At 30.0% G+C, this 16,775-nt stretch overlaps 2 protein-coding genes across 2 annotated transcripts; both read left to right on the plus strand.

The window, feature by feature from the left end:
• The first annotated feature begins 1,400 nt into the window (after positions 1 to 1,400).
• LOC108725522 (chymotrypsin inhibitor) lies at positions 1,401 to 2,371 on the plus strand. Its single transcript, XM_018452575.1, has 3 exons — positions 1,401 to 1,480; positions 1,638 to 1,747; positions 2,115 to 2,371. Exons 1-3 carry the CDS (start codon positions 1,432 to 1,434, stop codon positions 2,193 to 2,195), a joined length of 240 nt encoding a protein of 79 aa, XP_018308077.1. The 5' UTR covers positions 1,401 to 1,431; the 3' UTR covers positions 2,196 to 2,371.
• A 2,969-nt stretch (positions 2,372 to 5,340) lies between these two features.
• LOC108725523 (chymotrypsin inhibitor) lies at positions 5,341 to 6,867 on the plus strand. Its single transcript, XM_018452576.1, has 3 exons — positions 5,341 to 5,482; positions 6,330 to 6,427; positions 6,673 to 6,867. The coding sequence occupies exons 1-3, from the start codon at positions 5,356 to 5,358 to the stop codon at positions 6,751 to 6,753; spliced, it is 306 nt and encodes a 101-aa protein (XP_018308078.1). The 5' UTR covers positions 5,341 to 5,355; the 3' UTR covers positions 6,754 to 6,867.
• The last annotated feature ends 9,908 nt before the right edge of the window (positions 6,868 to 16,775 follow it).

The following is a 16,775-nucleotide window of genomic DNA, read 5'->3' on the forward strand; positions in this document are numbered from 1 at the left end:
CAGGAACAGATATAACTACATAAAGGATGATCTAATGAAAGGTCGAAATGTTTATTATGTTTATTTTATTTTATTATTAAAGACATTGTTTTTTAACATTGACATCCAGTGTAAGCTTATATGCTCTTTATAGCTAATTATTTTAGTTATATATGAGCCGTTCTTAGTTGTTAGACACAATAATTCAATTCCCCATTTTAATAAATTCGATTCGAATCGCCGAATACTCGAATCTGCGCACTCTTTACGCGAAATAAAAAAAGACTATGTGCCAGGAGAATGAAGGGAGGAACACAAGGGTCAAACTGATTCACTTGGGCCATCTCGCCGACGGCGAAATAGCATTTAGGGTAAAAGCGTATTCGAAAAGCGGCCGGACTGAACGGCCGTCGAGCTTACACCAACAAAGTGGACACAACGTACACGTTTTGCAAGTCCGAAATTTCCCGATTGATTGAACAAGAGTTGTGTCCTGCCTGCGTCTCGACTCTAATTGCTGAATATCAGCACTTTAGTTCGCTGTTTTAAAAGTTGTAACGATGATGTGAGACCTTGCTTTTTTCTGACCAATTGATTCTTTAATCGCCAGCATTTGATGAATAGAAAAACACGTGATTTCTCAAAGATAATATATCAAATGGGGAATACCACCCGAGAAATAAAGAATTATTACAAATGAGGCATCTAACGAGTTGCTGTAGATAACTGACAATGAGTGTTAAAACAGACAGCAGATTTATACGGAGATTTACACAGAGATTGCAAATATTTTTTTCAATTAATAATTGCTATTTCTGAAACTCATGACGTAACGAATCTAATTGTAAAACAATTTTCCAATGCACTTAGAAACTACAAAAAAGATAGAATAAAGATAATAACGTACATAAAAAAAGATTTTGTCGAAGCATATAAAAATTTAGTTGGATACAGATCTAAATAATTTTGTTGACCATCAAAATAATTATATAGGACATTCAAACTAATTGTTAGAATGTCAAAACTCTTTGCGGCATCGCTTCTCATGCTTGAGATTCTTATGTAATTATTGTGATGATCTAATAAAATTATTTTCGGATCTATATCTAATAACTAAATTTTTAAACTCTATAGCAAAGTCGTTCTTTTCATGTAGCATCTAAAAATAAACAGTAATTACATGCTATTAAGAAGAAGTTCCATTAATATTTCCTCACACTATGTTGGAATTCTGAGTAATGTTGTTAATGGTAATGAACGTAGTTTTTATGTGTATGTATGCGTAACCGCACGAAGATCTGTGCTGACGCAATAAGATTAGAGAGAGACAATAGATATCATTTTTTTAAACAAATTACTGACAAGGTCTGCTAATAAACAGGTGGGTATAAAAGTGCAGCATGTTTCGCCGATAGGATCAGTTGATGAAATAAAGTGCAAGAATTATTAACTATGTCTCGCGCTAGTTTCGTATTGTTTGTAATGATTGGAGTGCTTTGCAGTAAGTTTTAGTATGAATTCATTGAATTTCCTCAGTCTTCGACTAATTCGATCTTTTATAAACAATTATTGTATATCTTAATTCTCTTTTTTAATTGTATAACTCTAATATTACAATTGAACTTGACTATAACTTGTGTAATATTGTATATGCACAGGCATGACTGTCGCACAACAGCAGCAGTGCGGGAGAAATCAAGAGTGGAACACTTGTGGATCAGCATGTCCACCATCTTGTAACTCACAGCCTGATCAAGTTTGCACATTAGTATGTATTATTTAATTGTACTAAATACGCTAACTTCGTTGAAAGTTTTACTTCTTTTCAAGCGATTAACTATAGAACGTTTTCCTAATCATACAGTATGCGCCAAAAAAAATGCGACTCTCTTTTAATCACTATTATGTATGCTGAGTGTGACACAGTAACGCAGTGATTGCAATTAAAGGAAATCGTATCGAATAAATATTTGATAAGACAAAATATTTGTGATATAATCAAATTTGCCTCCATCCACTCACTTTATTTAACTAAACCGACAACTGAAGTGTTAATTATGAGAGTCGCATTTTTTTTGGCACATATGTACATTGCAATAAGATTTCAAAATTTTATAATACTGTTCTTTTTTCAGCAATGCATAATAGGATGCCATTGTAAAAATGGATATATGCGAAATTCTTTAGGAGAATGTGTGCTCCCTTCGCAATGTTAGAAATTAATTGTATCAATTATATGTACTTACTAAAGAGTTGACAACTTATGTTTAACGCCAATGAGATTTTTACTAAACATTTTAACTAAAAATCATGTCTGTCGATATGCCAACAAGTATTAACATATATTAGATGCAATACCACATAATTATTATTGCTTATATAATTACTAATCAATGACAAATAACAAATTAAAATTTTATTATTATAAATATTTATCTATCTATTAATATTAAATATCTATATTTTTGTAAATTTAAAATAATTAAAAATAAAAAATTGCATGATAATCTTTTTAAATATAAATAGCAAATGATTAAGTTGCTTGAGTATATCCTATGAATTATCCTTACAACAAAAAAAAACAATAAATTATTCGTTTTTTACAGATAATTAATAATATTATATAAATGTTATTAAGTCTGTACAAACAATAAATAAACTCTGTAAACCAGTCTCGAATAAAACCGTTTTTACGGTTCATTTTTTTCGGAAAAACTTACATTTAAATGGAAAAACCGTTTACCAATGTAAATTTTATTTTTTTCGGAAAAATGTATTTCGAGATAAATGCATAAACATGATAATAGAATAAAAGTATTCAGGAAATACGTAGATATGATTTACAAGAGACACGATAGTGTCTCGCGCCAAGTGGACGCGCAGCACGAGACCGTCACGTGTTTTATATTGTAATATGACAATTGTGTAAAGTTTAAATAATAAAATACAACAAATATAATTAATAGGACTTTGAATTTTCTCCTTATGCTATATATGCAAAAATAATCATTTGCGTATATATGTTTAATACAATATATTACTAATATGTAGTGTACTTAATATTTCTAAAAATATTCCAATAATCTTCCAAAACTATTAAGAGAGAATAGTGTATAGATAATAAATCCCGGCATTTTATTAAGTCCTACAACGGTATCAAAATTAATTATAGTACAAAAGCCGAACATATCGATTCAAAGTATGGAGCAAAATCTAATATATAGCATTGAAATTACATCAACATGTTTTTTGTTGTTTTTTTCTTTATTATACAATATATAAAAATCGCATTACCTTCTTGTATATAATGAAAGCATTATAATCTATATATTTTCAACTTTATAAAACTTATTTATTAGATAGATTATAAGAAAATTTTATAATTAAATTTTAGAATAGATTTTAATTTATTTGGAGAGCAAAGAAAAGAATTACGTGGAAGACGGCATTTATTTTTTTCATTTCGTGAGATTTCTAAGAAGCGGACGAAGATTCGTACGTCAATGCTGTTTAAATAGTAAAAAAAGGTTTCATGGACAGGCTTCACGGAATAAGATATTAGCAAATATTGAATATATATGTTAAGAGAGGCGCCGCATACAAATGCAGTAGTATAATTAGTTATCTGCATATTATCATAAGATGAATCGTTGTTTGGAGTAATTTTTTTCTTTATATATATAAATGCGCGAGGGTCAATTTTTGTGTAAACATGTAAAATTAAAGAAAGTTTTTAATGTTAATCCTATAAAATTTTAATGTTATCCTGTATGTAATCATATTTACCTACATGAGAATACATTTACGAAAGATGGTATTATTCACATACGTATACGCACAAGTAGAAGACATTAATTATTGAAGATCAATAGTAGGTTCTTTAAAATCAATGTTGAAAGGAAATAATTATCAAACGGTCAGATATGAAAATGTGTCTTTCATTTTCAATGATTGAGTGTATATACTATATGTACATTACGTATTTGTTATATTCAAATTTTAATTATATATAGGAAAAATATGAAAATTCTGTCTTTATGTTTTTATCTTATAATGTGAAATAAATCAATCGTATACCTTGTGTGTGATAAAAAGTCACCATTTTATAATTATCTATTATTATATAATATTAAAGTAAAAAATATGATAAAAATATTAAATTATAAAAAAAAATATATAAATTAAAAATCTTTTAATATAGAGAGAAACATGAGAGAGTATGTGTCTTATTTTTACATTATGGGAACACCTGTCCTTTATAAAAATTTATTAATTAATTAATTTATTAATTTACTTATAATAGGTATAAGTGACAATATTGCAATATTGATGCAATATATATATATTTATAAAGTAATTCAATTAAAAATGACTTATATAGATAATCAGTTATTATTGAGATCATTATAAAAGCGATGAGTAAATAATTATTTATCTTATATTATCTTTATTTATTACATGCCTGTTAATTTTAGGGAAATTTATTTTACTATTTAAAATAAATATTTGTAAATTATAATAAAAAAAAAACACTTAAAACACTGAGCGCATTGTTTTGTGAGATGTTAGAAATATTACGTTTCATTTATTATTAACGTAATAAATAAATATAATGCCATTTATCTAAAATTAAACAGTTGATGTAGAAAGGCATGTAAATCTTCATATAATGGCATTACGTGTTTCTTAGAAACAAGATATACAGGGTGTCCCAACTATTACCACCTGAAATATCTATAAGGTGTAGAGAAAAATTTATATAACCAAAATTACACGATGTAAAGGGGACTATCATATGGCGATAATAATTTTTGTCCAGGTGGAGGCGCTTCGGAGAAGAATTTCAATAAATTAATTGATATTTAAATTTAAGTATTTACTTAATATTGGTATTTAAAACTTTTTTATGTCTAAACGTGCAATCTTCAAACTAAAGAGAATTGACAATCATTCATAAATGATTAATAGTTAAAAGTCTATAATTACAAATAATAATTGATTTAATCATAGACGTTTGTAAGCGCGATAAAATTATGTTGGAGATAAAAATGAGACTTCTATCTTTTTATCATATTCGCAATCGTAAAGAAACTATTAAGTCTAAATTCAACATCGGTGTTATCTTAAATTAACAAACCTGATTTTATAAATCAAAGATTTTTTAATTCGGGTTAGATTATGAACTTACCAGTAGGCAACAGTTTAAAATTCATATTGCGCGCTTTGATAACGTATCGAATTTCTGAGCCAGTAGTCACGTACAAAACTGAGATGAAAGTCCATTGAAAGAAAGAAGGAAGTATGTCCAAAAAATATCTATCTCGGGAGACGTGTCGCGATTGAAGGTCACCCACTATACATATATATATAAGTTCAATGGAACAGAGAGCTATCATCAGTCTAGTTCGAGTTGTACGAGTGCAAGCAACACACGAATTCGAAGACACAGCCATGGTCCGTGCCGTAGCTTTTCTCTTGCTCATTGTGGCAGTCGCCACCATCAGTAAGTCTAACATAATAATAATCAAAATTATTAAATATGGAAATTTTACTGCGATTAATTTTATCTTGGTATTATCATAACTTATAATATTTATAAGATTGTACAAACGTTAGGTTGATGCGCAAGATCGAAGTTATAGCGATGTTATATATAAAGTGAGATTATAATCTCTAACCTTACTTCTTTTATTTAAAAAGGAATTTTTGAATTCTTTTTTCAAAAAACTATTTACTGTATTTACAATTCGAAAAAATCTTGGAAAAATCTTATTTATAATACAAAATCTAAAGAAAGAGAACGCATCTTACGAGACAATCTACTATTCGATCGATTAACCGATCATTAACGGATAGAATTGTGTACACTGTAAACGTAGAATAAGTTTTTTGCTGACAGCAAGCATATATAACTTGATAAGAGTTATTTTACAGAACTTTTTGCAGAAGAGTTTATAAAGTAGAGAAAGTGCGGAACTAAAGAATATTTTACATAATAATAATATTTTTAAGGACAAATAATCTTACTAAAGACAAATAATTAACCTTTAACTACTGTTAAAAATTTCATGAAATTTAATATACTTTTAATTTACACAATTTGAACTTAATTTCATGACATAACATTAAATTTAATGTATTTATAACTGAAAAGTATATTTGTGTACATGTACATGAAATTTAATGTATTTTTCACAAATTTTCATGTGCACGTTCATTACATTTAAGTAACTATTGTAACTTAATTTTCAGTTAAATCATTCATTATTTTTAATTTCATTCATAACTACGAACTTCATTTACATGTAAAGGAAGCTCGTAATCATTTCTAACAGTTTACATTTGTATAGGTGCTGCGCCTAATTGCAATAAAAACGAATATTTCAACAGCTGTGGTTCATCGTGTCAACCCACCTGTCAAAATCTATCACCAGGAATCTGTACCCTAGTTAGTATTGCATTTTCTAAGAATAAACATCTATTAAAAAATTTGTTAAACAATGTTGTTAAATATTTAAAAAAAATTTTTTATGTTGAATTTTTATAAATAATAAATTTAGTTTAAATTATGTATATTTTCAATAAATAAAATCTATAAATATATATATATACTTGAAATATTTTAAAATAACTTGTTTAAATGAAATCTTTGATATATATATATACTTATATTTGTTTTATTTTATTTTTTAGTCATGTATTGCTGGATGCGAATGTAAGAAGGGATACGTAAGAAATGCAGAAAACCAATGTGTACTTACGCAGAATTGTTAATCATTCAGAAAATATGATTTTCCGACGAGTATGTTTCTTACATAAAATGATACACAAATTTAATAGGCGTTAAAAACTTTCTCACAAATTTCCTTGTTATACAGATCTGTAATTGTACTCATTAATATCTGAACAATTGTAGTGTATTAAATAAGTATACTGAATTGTTTAATTTTGTAAAGCTAACATTGAGTTTCATGTTTTAATAAAAAAATTGAAAACATAAAAATACTTTGTCATACTCTAAAATTTTATACATATCCATGACTCTTTACGAATCTTATTAATATCATAAACATGTAGCAATTATACATTTAAAATTTAAAAAATATAAAAATAATATATACATGAGAAAAGAAATAAGTAGCAAAAAACTAAACAATAAAGATAAATGACAATTTCTTTCTTAACTCTCAACAAAGTAATCATAAATAAATAATTTTCTTTTGCGGAGAATATAAATATATAATGTAATAATTCTAATACATATGTATATGTATTAGATGTACAAATATCAGATAATCATTCGATATTTTGCATAACATTAACTCTTCACCGGAAAAGATATATGTACATTTAATCATAAAAAGATGTATGTACATTTTTAAATGTATCTTTCAATGTATCTTTAAAAAAAATAGATTTTATATTTGATAAAAGCTCTGAACGAAACATTTAAGTAGCATGTAGACAATAACGAGAACACGAATAGATGTAGATTAATTTATGATAATTATAAGGCTTCCGGTCATTTTAGTTAATTGTCACCGAGATTATCACAGACATCCTGCATTGGATAAAACATTATTAAGAATTATAATCTGTTTTCTTATATAATTGCAAAACATTTTTTTTTAGTCTATGCTACATGTAAGTATTCCATATGACATGTAGCAATATGAAAGTTTATATATATCTCTTTCTGTTATATTAAATAAAAAAATTATTAAGTTATTGTTATTAATAGTTAAAATAATAATAATAATAATCAGATTATAATAATATTCAAAAAGATGTTTTGTTAATTTTAATCAGATATTAACAGATTATATTTAATATCAATAATTTCGATGTTTGATTTTGATATTTCTCATAAATTTACAGAAATGTATTGTATTTCTACTATATCTTTAATTTCTACAAAATAAAGATAACAGAGTAAAACGTATGAGATAAGTGCCTTCTAAATAACTAAAACTCCATAATCTGGGTGAACACATTTTTGTCGCACTGAGATAATTTCCAAGAGACAACAGTTGTGAATGACGCATATTAGTGTAAAGAAATGTTCCCAAAAAACTGTCTCATGAAAGCGATACAAAAATTACATCTCACTATTGATACCGTGACAATATGCTTACGTGATAATATCACAAAAGTTATACAAACAATATATATCTGAAGAGTAATCGCATATTTCAAATATTAATGCATTGCGTAGAATAAGATTTTAATATCACTTAAGTATTGTTCCACTTAAAAGGCTTTATTTCTTATGTTTATGTGTTATTGGAATTGTTAATATGTTTTTCTCGTCACACATCTGATGCGATAATCGCAGATTAATCATGCAGTTTACACATTCTGGTACGTATGATATGATAACAATTTGATATTAATCATATTACGCAGAAATAACAAGCATTATAATATTTGCAAAGGAATGCGACTTTATAAGTCATTTTAACATTCTTATTATTTTCAAAATAAAAGTTAAATAGAAATAATGAATGGACATTAAATGTCAAATTAAAGAGACGCATTAGTAGCAATACAAAAATAATTAAAAAATACGATCGTAATGGAGCAATGTCACATCGACCATCCTTTAATTTAATATAAGCTTCAATCCTAAAATCGGATTAATCGCATGACCGGTTATCTTTATTAATTAAAGACGTAGTTAATATCTTAGGCATCTTATACCCTCGTCATATCATCTTCTATTCCTCAACCGACAGTTCAGAAAACTGAATCCCGTCGTAAAGCAATTTGTCATTAATGGAATTAAGCAGCGCATTATTATGCGATTCAGAGGCAGATGAGAATTTCGTGAATTAACTATTCCTGCCAATGTGTTAGTAAATAATCTAATCTACGAATTGATTTCTAATATTGAGAGACTGACTCACAATCAGTTTTGCAACGGCACGTATTACTGAGAAAAGACATAGGCGTAGCAGATATAAGCGATTTTTCAAAAATTTGAATGATTTTTCAAAAATTATCAGTGATCATCAGAGAGATATTAATAAAGTCTCAGGCTAATATTTCATTAATTCTAGGATGCTAATCTTACGTACAGGTAAGTAAGGTCATTAAACGCTAAGTTACTACTTTAGTGATCAAGAGATCCAATCTGTCATGCTAAAATCTATACAGGACAGGTTTGTGTTTATAAAGATCTTATAAATATGTTGTCATTATAAATGTGAAATGTATGAAAAACTTATGTTACATTAATTAAGAATGGTCTATTTTCTTGTACGTGAAATTTACATATCAATAGCAATACTATACTCAACAGCGATAGCATTATAGGGTTAACGTCAACATGAATCTTATGCTTTGGAAGCTGTATCAGTTATTATATCGAATCATGTTACGCTATAACATGATACGATATTATACGGTTATTTTCTTTAAGGAATACTACACGTTTCGCTATCTCGAAGAGAACAAACATCCGACGTATGATGAAGAATGGCGCAATATCCAGTTCATTCTTTCAGAGCAGATATTTGACATTCGGCAAATACCATGAACGACGCGCGTAGCCATCGTCCCATTGCTAACGTCTCAAATCGTAGTCGAGAACCCTCGGAGAGATCTGAATCGTCAGTTTTAGAGGGAAGCATGCGATGGTGGGTGATCAACAAGAATGAGGGGAGAGAAGAGGAAATTCGAAGCATATTCGGCTACCGCGTTTCCGGTCGGTCGATTCAATATGCTGGACCGATAAAGCTGAATGTCGACCGGGCAGAGACAATACGACGTTCGAGATGAGGATGGTGAAGGGAAAACGTTTCGCATAGCTAGTCTGTTGTCGGCGTACAACAACTCGCCGGGGATATGCGAATAAGGCTTTAATATAAAAGATTTGCTGCGAGAGAAAGATAATTTTCAAACCATTCACTACCTTATAGGATCAATTATCTTCATCAACTATATAAGACTTGAAAAAAAATCAAATATAACTACATTTTTATTTAATTATATTTTATAGTTTGTATATAATAATTTGTGTGATAAAAAGTGAGAAATCTTACATAAGATGAAAAATGTTAGCATTACCTATCATTACAATGTTATATATATTTATAATTTAAAATATTTTTTTAAATTGCAGTATCCCATCTCATTTTTAAACTACGCAACGTTTGCACAGTTCCTGTTAATTTCGAACAAAAAATTGCATGCATACAAAAAATTAAATTAAATACCATAATTATCTCTTTTATATCAGCTCATGCAGATGAAGAAATACAATCACATATGAAACACAAACATTAAATAAAATTACAAGTTTGAATGAAATTTTTATCCCCACTGACGTGTAACATGGGAAAATGATTTAAAGATAAAAAGACGCGTCTTTTTCGAGATGAAAAGCCTGGGGGACTTGATTCATTGCATCCGATCGTCCCATTTCTCTACGAAGATTTAATCTATTCTGAGCATTGCAACCCAATCGAGATCTACCGTGGATCAGAATTTACGTAAATCGAAAAGTTTCATAATGGAACTCACAAATCTCCGCGATTTGATCGTGTGTCTTATATCCAGACAATCGTCTGGGAAGAGATGACTGTCCCGACGTGCCATATATGAACCTGAAAATCAATAATTTCAAGAATATTCAGAACGTAATCAGATAAGCGCAATCTGTATTCTCACATTTTGTTAAAAAGATAACAGCTGGGTAACGGGATATCTGATCAGGTAAATGGAAAATTTTATGTACACAGATTATAATAAGAGTTATGACAAATTATCCATGAGATGTATTAAAAACAAGATAATATATTTTAAGATTATTAAATTAAATTAAATTAAATTGATTTTCAGCCTCAAGATTAAACTCTATGGAAATATTAAAAATGATACAACAAAGTAAATAATTATTATAGAAACACGCACAAACGTGCAGTTAACATTTGACATGGAATGTAAGGTAAACATGAACTTTTTTATTAAATTTAAATTTAGCATTTGTAATTTAAAATTTCATTTCTGTTAATTTCTATCGAAGAGTTAGATAGCAAAAATAGAAATTATGCCACTAAAGGACGCTAATTGTGTCTCAAAGTACAATCTCCTTACATTCTCTTTAATTATCGTGTTTATCTGTCATAATTGTCTACACTTGTATTTGATTGGAGAACATCACAGCAAAGTAATTACGCCTTAACAAAGACGACCAGAAAAGCACCAACGTGAAGTGGCAAACTAGTCGGTAGGGATACCAATTACACAATAAACAAGTCATTAATGTTTTTGAATGTAGAATTTGACGAATTATCGATAGAAGCATATTAATGAGATATTATATTTATTGACAAATGCTAAAATTTAATTAGATGGACTTATGTAGCTAAAAGCATTGTCAAAAAATTTTTGTCGACCAAAAAATACTAGACTACAAATATTTATCTGCAAATAAATAGATACTTGAACTTAATAGGAATTTATAGCAAAAATAACTAAACATTTTTAACTAAAAATGATATTCGTCTCTCTCTCTCTCTCTATTAATAGTTCAAAAATTGCATCGTAAGTTATAATGTATAAAGTACAGTATTTAAGCTTAGCTCTAAAACTTATGGCACTATCATGCTTATTATGGCACATATATTATCTCTAGTCTAGCAATTTTGCGTGTCCTGAAACCTGTTTTGTAATGTTATTCAAGAATAGCTAAGCTAAAAATAAGTGAAAACGGCGAATCGTTGGGTAGATACCGTCGACACACCGCGGGCACTAAATTCCATAATGAAATTGGACCGTGACTACGATCGTGGATATTCACGCCCAGAAATTTATATAGCAATTAAAATACGGCCCGTTCGCGACATATATAAATCAACCGTGAATTTCGCCATACTCATGCTCTTTTCTCATACCCCCCGTCGTGGCTCTCGCCCCGATTGCGTCAAGCTCTCTCACAGAGGTTCGTAGAAAAAAGGCATGATTGTTAGATGGTACGTTTATGATTTATGTACAAAGAGCATATATTTTTTAAAGTGTTTTGATTCATTTAATCATTGACAAGAAATATCAGTTAATGTCAAGTGTTTCTAGATAGACATATCGTTAATTTTGATAATTAACACAGGTGCAGTACACAGAAAGAACTTTATCTTAAAATTTAGTATAGTTGATACTCTGAAAATATAGTATAGTTGTGGTACAATATAATATTTTAAAGATTTTCATGTACTTAAGTAAAATTAATCAAATTTATTTTATATCTTATTGTAGTTTTATTAATGAATGAGGGATTTACATAAAATTCTTCGAAATGCAATGTAGTCTCACGACTGTCATATTTTCAGAATAAATTAAAAAAAATTTTTTCTGTGTACCTATATAATAATTGATGTTTTTTTATTCATTTCGTGTAATCTCATTTCATTATAAATAAAACCATTCAGTATCTCAAATATAAGATGAAATAAAATTGTGATAAATAGAATAAGACAAAAGTAACAATCATAACAGAGATATAAACAAAAGTGTACTTAAAAGAGATGAAAAATTTAGGAATCTCCGATCGTTTTATTCTTGGAAAAAAAAACAACCAATCGAACACAACAAACGGTCTTACGAAACAATTTACTAGCGTAGGATGCCTCCAACGCCGACAAATTCCTCTCCATTACGGAGATTGCGGTCATTTCTATCCGAGAAAACGAGGAAGTTCTCTTCGAGATCTGCGACCGTATCACGGCGGAAGCGCGGCCGACGAATGTATCTTTTCGCAGAATGTATCGGCACGTACGATAGCCAGTAAAACGCTTTACGAGAGTCCATTGGAAATTAATCGAAGCCAATAGCTAAATGTGAGCGTGCGCGCCCGTGACGAAAGCTGAAGAAGAGATGAGAGGGTCGGATATAAAGGGTAGACTGCGAGGACTAGCGAGAAACCTCGGTGTATATACATACGGATCGTAAAAGGGGTGACCCACCTGCCTATGACACAACAGTGATCGCTAATAAAATTTCGGGGCCCCTGTTTACGGTTGCCACGGAAACATGCGAGCATGGAGGATTCCTCCTACGGCGCTACGTGCGCGCCATCGTGTATCGTTCACGATGGTATAATCTCGTCTCGTCCCCACGCGATCGAATATGACGAACATCAAATTGAAGAGAGAACGGACGTACGATTGTTTAAATTGACATAGTAAGATATCGAATTATTTTTTTTTGTACACGTTATAAAACAACACGTTAGAATGTATGATGGAATTTCCATCGACGTGGCGATCGTTGGTCGTCCGTTCGAGAGGGATCGAATGATCGAGAAGCGGGGGATTAGTCAGTTTTTATCCCAACGGTGTTCGATTACACGTTGCGACGCATTGACGTTCCATTAAAGCCGATCATACGCGGTTTACGAGCTCGATTCCGCGTTGCACGGATCCGAGTGTCCAAGCGTGCGGCTCTCCAGTTGCCAGGGAAACACGACCGCTCCTCCGCGGTTCCACCTGCGGCGATACATGCCGAGGGGTGATTGGCAGTTTAACCGGTACATATTCACGTACATGTTCGACGGCGTCTCCGGCTACCAGGATTCGCTGATGAATAATTGACAGTTAATCAGCGCGATGTATATACAGCAGCCCTGTAAACTAGTTCCTTAATTAATGTCTTCCGTATCAAGTCTCCACACTGAAAGAAAAGATTGGCTGCTGCAGCAAATTAGATGGTAAAATGTGGCATAGTATTTTTAATTGACTGCAATAGCCAATTTTTGGTTGTGTTAGCCTATCCGTAATGTCAATATAGGATTTCGATTGGCTAATGCAACCAAAAATTAGCAGTTGCAACCAATTAAAAATATTATGCCACATTTTACCATCTAATTTGCTACAGCAGCCAATCTTTTCTTTCAGTGTACCTTTTGTCGAAAAAATAATAACGCTTGACAATGTAAAATGTTTTACGTTCCTTTATTTTAGTCTTCCTCTTTCTGCAAATGTTTCGAGTCTGATCTCAATTTGGTTTTTGCCGAACAAAAATGCAAAGTTGCACATGTTACGATCTCGTAAAACAGCGAAATGAACGCCTGATTTTAGCAAGGCGTACAGTGAAACGGTAATATCCGGTGTTAAAGAAAAAAAAGAACGAGAAGTTTATCGTGGCAATAGTGTATGCAGGATGGCAATAAACGGCTACGGAGCGTGAAAACTCTTGGCTCCGAAGCTAATGTTCTTTCTCCTTGAACTAGTTGGTGGCCGCCTGCGAACGTTGCACCGATCTGGCGGTATTAAACGCCATCAGCGATATAACGCAGGTAAATGTTATTCTATGCCTCACACGTGCTCAACGTTTCTCGTAAGTTTTCGACACAGTATTAAACCACGAAATGACTCAAAACATTCATAACGAGAGTCTAATCATGATAAAGTTTTTTTTTTCCCGTAATGTTAATCTCAGGTATTTGTTCTTTAAAAATGTCAAGTGTAATGAAATTTTATTAATGTGATATAGTAAAAATAATTCTGAAAATCTTGATTCTTATACTTTTGATCATCGTGTAATTGGTATTTCACATCAAGCATAAAAAAACAAAATTGTTAGCTACTCGCGTGAGTTTATATAATGTAGTTCTTATCGACCGATGCGTAGGCGATACTGTCAACGAAATCGCTTGGGTACATGGTTGTGTAATCAGATGGATACCATCACATCAGTAGGACAACGTGGGTTAACGAAGTTGCGATGAAGGCCAATGGTAATATTTATATGGTAACTTCTGAGAATTTCTGCGCAATTCACTTCATTTTTCACGCAATAATAATTACGCAATCGTAATTTACAGAAATACTTATTTATAGCATTACTTGTCGATTCATTTCTCCTTCAATTTAAAAACACTCTTGTTATCTTCAAATATTATCTGAATATATATATATATATTGTTATGCATATAGTGTCATATCTATTTCCACATATAATTGTTGGTTTTAAATTGAAACAGACTTAGAAAGATATACGTATATTTATTTATACATATATAAATTTTTTTAAATATAAATTTAATTTATAAACTGAGAGAATTCCTCAGAGAATTCTCTATACATGCATCTTTTTTATTCTTTTATAATATATAAACATAATTATATTAAAAAACATATTACCTAATTTTACGAAGTTTGTAAAAAATAAATAAACAAGTATCTATTATAAAATTGTAAATTATAAATTATACTAGTAAATATCAGAAACTGACATTTCAATTAAAAATATTTATATTGCACGATCGCGATCGGTTCGATTGACGCTCAATCATTGATTAGTTTCGCAATATGAGATGCAATCGCCACGTTGGTTATCGTAAAATGTTTTATTTATGCACGCTTGATCGCCCGCGATCGATTTAGCGCTAAACAAGGAAGTTATTGCAGATCGTGTTTGCAATTTGACATTTTCGCAGCCTTTCACCTGTGAACATTATAAGTCCGCGTACAGCTATCACCGAAGGAACAGAAACGCATATCCAGAATGGAGTCCAAGGATCTTGCCTGACGTCTACTTGCGAAATATTCGCGCGTATCTGGCGTCGTTTTACTGCACCGGTCAATAATCCATCGTCTTCGCAGCGGCATTACTAATCGTGCCTCTTTCGTTACGTATGTGCCGGGAGAGAATGAGAAGACTCTGTGAAAGGAGAACGAGTCAAACGTATCGAAATCGTCGACGTTTAAAATTACGCGAGTAACAGCGCTCTTGTAACCGTAGATTGATGAGCGATACTATAGATAGACTACAACAAAAAAATTGACGAAGAATTTTATAATTTTGCCTTTAATGTCACTTGCGAAACGAGAATCTTTTTTAAACTGAAATAATGAGAATATAAAAAAAAATTATTTTAATAGTCAAAATTTAAATAATTAATTTTTATAGGACGGAAAGTCACTATTAGGGAGAGAGAGAGACGCTGAAACAATATCATGTTTTGAGATAAGGAAGACACTAAAACAATGAATTATAACAAATCTTACTCAAGAAAAAGAAGTAAAATTTAAAAAAAAGACACCCATTCTCTAAAGGCTAAAAAGATAAATAATAATTAAAATTTAAATTAAAAAGATAAATTTTAAAATAAAAGTATTTAATAGAAATTTATAATTTTCATTAATTTCAAAGCGATATTTTCCAATACAATGCAAGAGAGATTAATTTTTTATATACTTTTTCCATTTTTCATTAAAAGATATTTTTTTTTGTTATAGAATATAAAATAATATATATTTATATATAAAATATAAAACTATCTAAAGATATATTCTAAATTTCTTGCAGTGAAATCTCACTCCAAGAGTGAAAATGCAACTACCTCGAAAAAAAGTGAAAATATTTCACTTCTTGAAAAAAAGTGGTCTTCGCTCTTTTTAAAATGAAATCTTACTTTTTTGGAATGAGATTTCACTCTTTTGAAGTAAAAATTCATTCTAAAAAGAATGAAAATTGTCACTATTTTTTCAAGGGTGGTTATATTTTCACTTTCTTGGAGTGAGATTTTACTATAAGAAATTTAGAATGTAAAAATATCCATCATTTTATAATAGCTTCGTGTTAATGCGACTTCGAAAAATATTATTATAAAAAGAATAGTATTATAAAAAAATATTATTTTAAAAATATAACGCGTATATAAAATATTATGAACATAAAATATATGCTAATATCAAACTAAAATATAATATAAAATGCTTTATTAATTCTAAATAGGTATTATCGGAAAAAGTATTATCGATGAAAGTTAACAATTAATAATGCATTGAGAACGT

The sequence above is a fragment of the Mycetomoellerius zeteki genome, unplaced genomic scaffold, assembly GCF_001594055.1.
Source record: "Mycetomoellerius zeteki isolate Tzet28-1 unplaced genomic scaffold, Tzet1.0 scaffold35, whole genome shotgun sequence".
In the NCBI taxonomy this organism is placed as follows: domain Eukaryota; kingdom Metazoa; phylum Arthropoda; class Insecta; order Hymenoptera; family Formicidae; genus Mycetomoellerius; species Mycetomoellerius zeteki.

Excerpts from the sequence above, each read along its gene's own strand:
- LOC108725522 (XM_018452575.1), top strand. The coding sequence starts at position 1,432 with ATGTCTCGCGCTAGTTTCGTATTGTTTGTAATGATTGGAGTGCTTTGC. Across the intron at positions 1,481-1,637 it reads AATGATTGGAGTGCTTTGCA|GCATGACTGTCGCACAACAG; the intron begins GTAAGTTTTAGT and ends GTATATGCACAG. Across the intron at positions 1,748-2,114 it reads CTGATCAAGTTTGCACATTA|CAATGCATAATAGGATGCCA; the intron begins GTATGTATTATT and ends TTCTTTTTTCAG.
- LOC108725523 (XM_018452576.1), top strand. The coding sequence starts at position 5,356 with ATGGAACAGAGAGCTATCATCAGTCTAGTTCGAGTTGTACGAGTGCAA. Across the intron at positions 5,483-6,329 it reads TGTGGCAGTCGCCACCATCA|GTGCTGCGCCTAATTGCAAT; the intron begins GTAAGTCTAACA and ends ACATTTGTATAG. Across the intron at positions 6,428-6,672 it reads CACCAGGAATCTGTACCCTA|TCATGTATTGCTGGATGCGA; the intron begins GTTAGTATTGCA and ends TTTATTTTTTAG.